Source organism: Leuciscus leuciscus (genome assembly GCF_965113295.1).
Source record: "Leuciscus leuciscus genome assembly, chromosome: 16".
NCBI classification, from domain to species: domain Eukaryota; kingdom Metazoa; phylum Chordata; class Actinopteri; order Cypriniformes; family Leuciscidae; genus Leuciscus; species Leuciscus leuciscus.
Genome location: NC_138740.1, coordinates 22,360,054 through 22,370,819, shown reverse-complemented (window position 1 = coordinate 22,370,819; position 10,766 = coordinate 22,360,054). Strand labels below are relative to the sequence as shown.

Below are 10,766 nucleotides of genomic sequence, written 5' to 3'. Positions count from 1 at the left end.
TTTATTAACAATAAACACAGTAGGCTAACTGTATAGTAACTGCACTGATGGCATTCTGCCGAAAACTATAATGGTTACCATTGCAATTTTTTTTTTTTTTGAGGGGCAGGGAAGCCTCTTTCTTCTGATCAACAGGGTGTTTTTACAGAAACAAACAAATTTGTCTTTTAAAAAAATCTGTTCAATAACATCAAGAGTAGTTCAGTAGGCTATAAGGATTGTATTAAATGCATTGACGTTCTTTTTGAATGGGTGTTTGTTCCCGCCCTTTCCCAGCATCTCATAACGCGCAGCTCCCGTTGCTCTAGGTGAAGCTCAACTCACTCCGGAGCTTCAGAATGAAGCAGGTGTCCAACATGGCGAACACGAGCAACGGATCTCTCGCTACTCTCCTCATTTTATTCACCATTTCGGCAGCTATCCATACAGGTAGGAACTGTGCTTTTCCTTTAATCTGCTTGTATTTTAAGGCAAAAATGGTTGAGCCAGCTCGACGGACATTCGCCGCCTGCGGAGATTTGTACACAGTGTGGCGTCTTGATTGAAAGTGATAGTTCAAAGTACCGACGGGTTACAAAGTTAGATATGTGTTGTCGAAACTGAAGCGGTCGTGTGAAATGTGGGGTTTCTGGTCATTTCTGTTAACTTTGACGCGATAAAGTCTGCAGTTGCTTTTGCTGCGGGTCTCTCTCTCGTGCGGGGGAAGCGGGATGTTTCTCTTCCTTACATGGACTGAGATTGTTTCATCAGCAAATTAGTTGCAGTAAAGATAGAACCAGATACATTGTAAATATGTTATCACTATATTAGCAGTCTTTTGGAGAGCGGAACATAAACGGAGCTTTATTGAACGCAAAGCAGCGTTCTGAAATAGGCTAACAGCTTCTGTTCCGATGGATTATTGTAATGGATTTGTTTATCAATTTCTGTTTCTTTAAGTGACATTGTCCTTGTTTGTGGTTCTCGAATCACATTTTATTAATTGCAGTCTGTTTGAGTCCTTGCGAGTTTGCAAGTCATTGGAATGGATTGTGAAAAGATGGAGCAGTTGCATCTGCATCACGGACCGCGATGCTTCGGCTTCATGCGGCTCGCATAAGCATGTAAATAAGTTCCTTTAAGTTTAAGGAATAAGTTTAGGAATACGCATGAACGTCGTTGTTTATCACCTTATGTTTTTGTTTTAAAGGGACAGTTCTCCTAAGATTTAAAATGGTCGTCATTTTCTGTTCCTCATGTTCTTTCAAATCCGTCTGTCTTCTGTGGAACACAAAAGGAGATGTTAGGCAGAATGACAGCCTCAGTCACCATTCACTTTTATTTTATGGAAAAAAAAAATGCAGTGAAAGTGAATGGTGACGCGAGGCTGTCAGTCTAACATTTTTGCGTCTTTTTCTGTGCCCCACGGAAGAAAGATAGTCAGACAGCTTTTGGGACTCCACATGGAACAACATGAGGATGAATAAATGACAGAAATGTCATTTTTGTGTGAACTGTCCCTTTAAGTCAGAGTAGCGCATATGAGTGTGACCGCTCGCTCTAAACTGGCTGCATCCGCGCGCTGTTTCTCTCTACTGTTCTCATTTCTCGATACACAAATATCCAAACTTTAGGGGCTGTGGTTAAAACAAACACATCACATTTGGGAAAACATTAGAATAATTCGCATGGTCTTCGCTGCTCAGGAGATGTTTTGTTGCTCGTGGCACTGCCAATATTTTCCTCCGTCACTCAACGCAGTCTCTAAGTAACAGACTGACCTTTTATTTACCCGCTCTTCTATTTTATGTCCGCTTTCTTTATAGAATACTATTCTTTATATAGTATAGGCTATTCATTCTTGTCAACAGAAGTCGTAGTGTTCAAACACACGTAGTCAACAAGTGCAGGTCTTTTCGCTTGGTAAAATAATAACGTCTTGGTCGATGCTCGTGCTGCCTCTGCTCAGAAGCTGCATATGGGCTAATAAGCATCGCTTCGGGAGCGTAGTTTTGTCCCTTTGCGACAACTTTAACTTGGAGTCGCTCGTATGCAGTGTATGGTGTCTATTATCCCTCCGGATAACGATGCTCGGACAACGTGTGCAGTCATAAAGATGCTTTCACTTTTGTAGGAGAAATAGTCCGTGATTGGAAAATCACATCGTGTCAAAACAAGGGACTTTCTTCACCCTTACCTTTCTTTATGCGTTTCGTTGCTGTGCTCGGTGCCAGCGATAGCGTACAGAGATAGGCTATAGCATGAAAAACCGGTTTTCTTATCAAGTTTCTTGATGTTCTCATAGAATGATTTTTTGCGCAATAGACACATTATTATTTCGATCTTGCAATCATTCTGAAATCGACATGTTACAATATCTATTATTTGATCTGTCACTACTTGTCTTTTAGTGTGGAGTGAGTATAATGTGATGATGAGTAATACAGTTATTTCAGCAAACCTTTTGTGGTTAGTCTATCATTACTTGAACAACTGTGTGTAGGTGGCAGTCAATATTTCTAACAAAAACTCTGGCATATTACGTAGGGGGCATATCTATGCTCATTAAACGGTTGACTCTTGTCTGAATGTATAACAGTGTGGTTTTATTGTGTTTACATGACTGTAGCAAAATATTATGATATGATATATGCTAAAGGATTTGAACTGTGTTTGCATTAGCACCCTCACTACTAGAGAAAACGAACCCTTATAATTACTGAAATGCCTTTTATAATGTGTCAACTAGCATTTCCTATATACCAGCTAACCATCACTGTTGCTTCAGAACTTGTACAACATCTCCATCAATTTACTCTTACTACCCCCTCTGACTCTTTATAATGCTTGGAATCTCTTCTGTGCCCATTGTTTGGAGGCTTTAAGCATTGTTTAATTGTGCTTTTGTGTTTCCAGACAATGTCTTTGAATGTAAAGGACAGAGATTTATGAAAATAGCCCTGCTGTGACAATATAGTCTCAAATTTCAAGGAATCCCTTAATTTTCCATTAGCCAGTGATACTGCTTTCAAATTAGATGAACGTTTAGTACACAACATATAGCACATATAATTTGTTTAGGGCCTGCAGCAAACAAGTATATATGGAAATAGAGAAAAGGCAAGCAGCAGCTTAACCAGGTTGCTGTTATTAGACGTTTCTTCCCATTTGAAGTGTCTATTATTTGTTTTGCTCCACTTGGCTGTCAGACTAATACCTTACAGAGTGAAAATGAAAATGGCTGCGGGAGAAGCTAATCCACATAAGAATATTTTGAGGATTACGGCTGGAATCTGCCATGCCCGCCTCACTATTGATTGGTTGCTTTGCTCTGTAAAAATGACAGCGCAAGGAGAGACTAGAGCTCTCTTAATTCTTTCAGTTTGGGCTGTATCTAGAGAGATTACTGGTGTTATTGGTAATGTTTTTGTTATACTTGTGTGAGTGGATGACACATTCTTATGGTGTCATATGGTGTATATTTCTATTATACCATTTCGCTCAGTTGCTAAGTTTATGGCATGGCTCAATTATTTGGTGACTGAAAATGAAATACTGTGCATGTCATGATTAGAAAATCAGGGAGAGCTAAATTGTCGTTTGGATTGGATGTTTTGAATTGGAAAAATATACTTTAAACATAGGTCAGGTTGTGCCTCAGCCAAAACACCACTTTGACAGACGTGATGATAATGATTGATGAGTCAAGATGCTAAAAACAATACAAAACTCAACCACTAGATGATCATTGAACTCATTGACTTTGACAAAGACAAAAGCCCAAATCAAACCCATTGTGAACATGGCTCATGGATTAAATTATGTTTGTATTTCAGTAAATAAAGGCAGTTGTGTCCTGATTAAAATTCTGTAATAACATTCCCTTGTTGCACAATGGAGGCCACGGAGGGAAAATGCATGCTGACCAGCATATGAGTTGTTTGATCCTAATTTCTTCTAAATTGCTCTTTGTTTGGGTGAAATATCCAACAAGGATGCTTTATTGTACAGAAGCCAAACTGGGATGCTTCTTTGCTGAGTAAGAAAATCCCCAAGAATTCATTGTCATGCAATCAGCCGCTCCTTGTATCTCCCAAAACAAACAAAACATGCTTTAAAAAGTGCTTCAGAGTCAGACACTGAATTGCATTTTAGTAGATCTCAGACAGTTCATTTCTCAGTTCTCAGACATCAGACAAGTTTTTATTAATTCATATCTGAATCTACATTATCAGATAAATAGATTATATTAAATATTCATTTGACATTTATGTATTATATATTTGTTTCCTTTAATTTTAGAGAGAGACAAAAAAAGGCAATTTATTTCAATCATTGAGTTGTTTCATTGAACATTATTTATAATCTGTCATTATGCAGTTGCGCCTTGATGCTTGGTGGAAGCTGAGACTGTTTTTTAACGCTCAGTGTGACTGTTAAATTGTTTTGCAGACAGCTGATGAACCAAAGGGTCAAATTGTGAAACACAGCACCACCGCAACTTCCCACATCCCGTCCTTTGTTGGAGAGCTGCTGATGATGGAGCAGTTTAACTCATCATTATATTGCAGCTCACACTGAGCAAGTTCTCATTAAATAGAGATTACTAGCACCCATTAGCATTACCATTAAGACCAATTCACCCACTCAGATGTCTTGTGTATAAGGTTAATCGCTGCTCTTTTCTCAAAATATATCTATTCCCATCAAGAGACAGGAGATATGTACTGTATATGTTATCATAAAGTAAGGTCCCTTGGGAAGCACATCCATTTATTTTCTAGCTGTACAAATAAGGATTTAGTGCTCTCTGATAAGCACCAATGAGTTTTTCCTCTTGCAGTACACATGAAGATAAAAAATGACTCTTTGGTTCAGAAATCACTACAGTCAAATGCTTGGAGGTTGGTCTGTTCATATTTCGGAAATCTCAAGACGCTGGATTACATATTTAGTCCATCCAGCAAGAATTGAACTTGTTGGATCCATTGAAGATGTTAAATGGCTTGGAAATTGTTGACTCTTCTTTCTGGATAACAATTTGTTCTTTGATAGTTCTCTTTGTTCACAGCTTGTATTGTTCAGAGCTTTTTGTAGCTTCGAGTCGCAGCATGCAGACAAAAAGATAAATGTGCACGCAATCTTTTGGAGTTTCAGTCCATTCATTACAGCCAATGCACAAGCGTTTGGCTAGCCTATTTTTTGCGCTTGTCATTTTATTGTGGTCTGACATTGAATCATTGGGTACATTACAATTTGTAGCTCACTCCCCGTTTCATCTACTTTTTTAAGATCGCCGGGGCTTTATATCAGCACGGCTGATACTCATCATTCTGTCCCCTTCACACTACCTTAGGGTTTATTAATATTATTTTATCAGGTCACACTTGAAGAGCAAATGTGAAAGGCAGTGCATACAGGCAATGTTTGTTTTACATTGAAAAAATTTAGCCATTTGTACTGGCTCCTCTGACCTACTATGTCAAAAGGATTCGTTTTTCCTAATAAAACAAAATAGGTCAGGCTGTAATCTCTGTGTCTGGTGAAATGCTGTACGGTGGCCCGCTGGGGTGATCTGCGATTCATCTAACCACACGGCAAGAATTCCTCAGTACTCTGGAAGTGGCATGTCTTGGGTCAACATCAGATTAAAAATAGTGTTTGTATTTGCTAACTTGCCACAGGGATTGTAGTTTTCATGTCAGTATCAAAGGCAGGTTAGAATTGCATTTAACTGTTATTAATGATCTGGATTCCCTTGAAACATTTTAGGAGAATTGATTATTTGTTTGTGCAATATGTGCCAAAAAACAGAGCAGCCTTACCTTATAAATCTTAAGTCAAGTCAAGTGGTTTATTACTTGTGTCCATGGCAGGGAAAGAAACAAAATAGTGTTAAATAGGTGGTTGTTGGACTATTGTGACTCATCCCTAAAATATAGTCAGTAATCACAGACTGTTTACAGTTAGGGGGCTTTGTACAAATGAGCTAGACAGATGGGTGTAGAATGCCGCATTAGTTAAGTAGATACTGTGCATGTGCAGAGAACCAGTATTGGAAATCTACATAGTATTGCAGTCAGTGGCATAGCAAGTCAGTCCCGGGTCCATATGCCAAAAATATTTGTATGGGCTTCCCTAGAACCCGCCCCCAAGTACATCGAAGAGACATTTATAGATGTTCACTGTAGCCTATCAAGAAAATACCATACCAAACAATACCATAAATAAAACACACTCTACCCAACAACTTTTCACAACCTGGGGTGCATTTCCCAAAGCCAACTATGGTCGTAAGTTCCGTCGTTACCAATAGAGTTCAATGGAAATTGCGATCATAGTTGGCCAATGATGCTTTTGGGAAACACACCCCAGAATGGAACAAAAAAAAAGTCTAAAATAACCAAGACTCAGCCAATGTTAATATTAAACTACTACATTGCAAACACAAACGATCTTAGCACAGTGGCCCAAAATGTAAAAACACAAAACTACTCACTAATTTTAGTTGCATTCTCTGGGCCTTTCTTTAGGCAAATTCATCCATGATGTCCTTGGTGTTTAATTCACGGCTTTGTGCATTCTCAATGGAAAGAATTACTAGTCCCGATAGTCTGTTCTGCGACATGGTGCTCCGCAAATAATTTTTTATTAGCTTCAGCTTTGAAAATGAGCGCTTCACTGAAGGAACAGTAACAGGAACGGTAAAAAAGAGAACTAAAACAGTGCAGATGATGCTGAAGCTAGATGTGATAGTCGTTCTCAACAATAAAAAAACTGGGCAAATCTTGAACTGTTGTCATAGATTTGTCTTTTAAAGACTGCATGGAATGTGAACAACTGTTGTGGAAGTCTTTGTTGTATCTCTCCACTAACCTCTCACAATGTTTTCTTTTGTAATTTGGCGCAATCATGTAGCGTTGTTAAAAAAATTATGCCGTAGTTCTACGGCAACCGCGGGGTGCAAAAAATAACAAATGCACACAAGAAATTACGGAGAAACAGGACATTTCTGCACATGACATCCATACAAAAATATATTTATCGTGGCCATGAATTAAAAATTAATTCTCTCGTTTTAATTAAAAGGTTCCCCTGGGCGGGCCCTCAATCCGCCCGGGCCATGTGCACGTGCATGCCCAGACGCTATGTCATTGATTACAGTGAAGTTTAACGCTGAAGCAAATATAAAAACCAATTGAAGCAAAAACTACAAAACATGAATTTTATAAAAAAAAAAAAAACGTTTACTCTTGCGCATTAAAACAGTGTTGTAAAATAATCTATTCGTCTTTAATATAGAATAGCAGACACCGAGCCCCAAATGCCTGTAATCATGTGTTTTTATGCACTCCCTGAACAGATATTCAGTAATCCGGTCACTCAGAGCACTTTGATGGACTCGCAATAGTGTTTGGGAATAAGCTGCTTTCAGTCATTTTTGTCATCCACTGATGTCCCCGTCAGATTTGTCCATCAGCAAAGACATGTTATTGTGCTTTTTACATAAAGAAGAGACTCCAGGCCTAGGGAGATTTAGTTTATTTCAGCATAGCATTCCCAGGGTGTCCTTTAGAGCAGGAATGAACTGTCCTATGCTGCATTAAAGTTATTGCTGAGCTTCTTATGAAGTTTCTTTTATGTGTGCTCTGTGACCCCTTTAGAATCAAGTGTCACCTTTAATGCGTGAATGTCTCTGGCTACAGCTCCGTTTTTGTGGTGTGGTTATTATGAGGGTAGTTATGGTCATTTCACAGCGATGCTCGAGCACTGAATCGGCGCACAAGTCAGATCTGCAAATTGGAATGTAGAAATGTTCATGTCGTGCTTGTTTATCTACTGAGTTTGTTATAAAAGTGGTTTGGTTCTTAACATTTGGACCATTTCAAAGCTGGAGAAAATGGCTTTTGTGTATATATTTTTAAGCAAGGATGCATTTGATCAAAAGTGACAGTACATACATTTTTTTTTTTTTTTATCTATTTCAAATAAATGTTGTTCTTTTGAACATTCTATTCTTCAAAAAATCCTAAAAAATCAAGAAAGCATGCCTAATTAATTGAAATCATGAAACTTATACAATTTAACAAAAAATGTATTGAAAGTTGAACAAAAAAAATTTTTAGGGCCCTATTAGGGCTGCTCGATTATGGAAAAAATCATAATCACGATTATTTTGGTCAATATTGAAATCACGATTATGTAACACGATTATTTCACATGACTGGGAACGTGTTGCATTTATTAAAAAGACACGGTAACACTTTACAATAATGTTAATTAGTTAACATTAGTTAATGTATTAACTAACATGAACTAACAATGAGAAAAAACATTTGTTACAGTATTTATTCATCTTTTTTAATGCTAGTTAATAAAAATACAGCTGTTCATTGTTTGTTCATGTTAGTTTACAGTGCATTAACTAATGTTAACTAATACAACCTTTCATTTTAATAACGTATTAGTAAATGGTGAAATTAATATTAACTAAGATGCTGTAGAATTATTGTTCATTATTAGTTAATCTTAACAAAGGTAAGTTAGTTATAATGCTAATTAATGAACCTTATTGTAAAGTGTCACCAAACACACCTTTCAACAATTCTTAAAAAATCGAAATTTGAACATTGATTGTACTTTTTGAACTATTAAAATAAATAATGTAACAGATAATAGGCTCCTTCAATGAGTATTTTAATAATTCCCGCAGATCTAGCACTTATAATGCGGGAAATTCCCCCACAAACATTGATTCACTTTAGCATGTAGATTGTATGAGTATCTTAAATGAATCCACAAAGATTATAAAATCAAATCAATAATTTAAAAACTTTCTCCAAGACGCAATTGTGTTCAGCGCGTGAGTGTTCAGCGGTGCTGCGTCTCTCTCTCTCTCTCTCTCTCTCTCTCTCTCTCTGTCTCTCAAAATGGGTTGGACAAGGCAAGCGTCGAAACTACACTCTCGCGTTTATGAGTCGGGACATGATGGAATTGTCACTTGTACAATCGGGCCAGCATTGCATCGTAACTAAAGTTTATCATTTTCACTTCTTTTTAAGTCTTATCAGTTTAAACATTCAAGCTGAGAGAGTTTACGGCATAGGGAAGGGCGGATGTGCGCGTGTCATTCAGAACACAAGACAAAATAAGAGCGTTCTTTCAAAACAGAAAATGGCAAAATAATCGTTTTTACTCGATTATACTATTTTGGTGATTGTTGGGAGCAAAAATCGAAATTGAAATCGAAATTCAATTAATTGCACAGCCCTAGGCCCTATGATGAAATGTTACATTTTCCCCCCCACATTCTGTGTTTTACGTTTTTATTTTTGTTTTATTTTTGTTTTAATAGTTTAATTACACTTCAACAATCAAAAAGCATTTCAAATCAATTGAATTCGTAAAACTTGAACAACTTAATTTATTATTACTTTTACAATAATATGAAATGTTGTTTTCAGAAATTGTTTTAATTTATCTGGATTTATGATTCAATACAAAAATATCAAAAGGGTGGTAATCAAATGAATGCGTAAAACATTAACAGTTTAATTAAGCTTCAGACAGCGCTTGAACTGACAAAAACAAACAATTATGCCAAAATTCCCATTTTGTCTAGTATCCTCGAATGCACAGTCTCAAATGAGTTAAATGAAGTCTTAAATTAACTTGGAGTTGTGAGAAAAGGGGATGCATGTCAGATCTGTGTGATGTGCAGCAGCGGCAGGTCTTAAAGTGGCAGCAGCCTAATAAACCTGCTGCTGTGATGTCTGTCCTCACTAATCAAAGCAAAAGGAAAAAAATTAAATAAAAATGTATATCCTACCTGTTAGAACTACCTGAAAATCGTTTACAATATGTCAAAAACAATGAAAACAATAACTCTTTTTTTTTTTTGTGCATTTTGGTAGGGCAAGTAAAAGTCTGCACCAGTTTGACTAATTTGACCACCAAATTGACTTGAGCCCTGATATATTGGCCCTGTCCCAAATGGCACACTTCATATGCACTTTCAGTCTTGTGGACTTAGAATGGCTGCCGTGTGCGAGTGTCCGTTAAGTCCATGAGACTGGAGGGTGTCACATTTTTCAATTTAGGTTTCAGAAGGGTGCTTGAGAGCGCCCCCTTTGCAGTCGATATGCGCCCTCAATGCGCACTGATGCGAGCACTGCAGCAGACTTCTTCCCGAGAGTCAAAATGGCATTACGTCACGTAAGTGTGGACTCGTAGGAAGACCGTGAGTGCTTAGGGTGCCATTTGGGACAGGGCCATGGAGTTCACTGCATTCATTCACTGTGAACTGAGCTGATCACTTGAGTGAAGTGCGCACTTCTCTTTGCGCAGCTCAAACAGACAGTCTTTTGATAAGGACACAAAGACTTATTGCGCTTTCGATTTTAGTTTGTTTCACTGACAGCAATGACACAAAACACAGCATAAGACCTTTTATGTTATTATGAGAAGTTTAAATATATTTTCAGGCGCCACATTCTAGGTAATGGGAAGTACTGAAATCTATTTGTGGCGGACAAAGTTGATATTGTGGCAGGCTGCCACAGATGAATCAATGAATGGGAAACCCGGTGTTATATTAAGCCTAATAAATAATCTTTCAATTATACTGTAATGTTGAACAGCTATTATTAATGGCTACAATTGAGAAAAAAACTAATTCAATGAGACATCAGTATCAGTATTGGTATCGGTGATACTGGCCTTCATCCATAAAAAGAAGGCATTAAACAAATTTGTAAAATATACTGTCTTTGTTGTTTTTACATCAA

General features: G+C 37.5%; 1 protein-coding gene across 3 annotated transcripts in view; it reads left to right on the top strand.

Moving 5' to 3' along the window:
- Positions 1–273: 273 nt before the first annotated feature.
- Positions 274–10,766, top strand: part of cadm1a (cell adhesion molecule 1a) — a 269,832-nt gene continuing 259,339 nt past the window's right edge. For 2 of the 3 annotated variants that reach the window (XM_082141149.1, XM_082141147.1), the window contains exon 1: positions 286–429. In XM_082141149.1, the coding sequence (XP_081997275.1) occupies positions 339–429 (91 nt within the window). In that variant the 5' untranslated portion in view covers positions 286–338. Of the gene's footprint in view, positions 430–10,766 lie in introns of all 3 variants that reach the window. The other variant, XM_082141148.1, reaches the window with a different exon arrangement.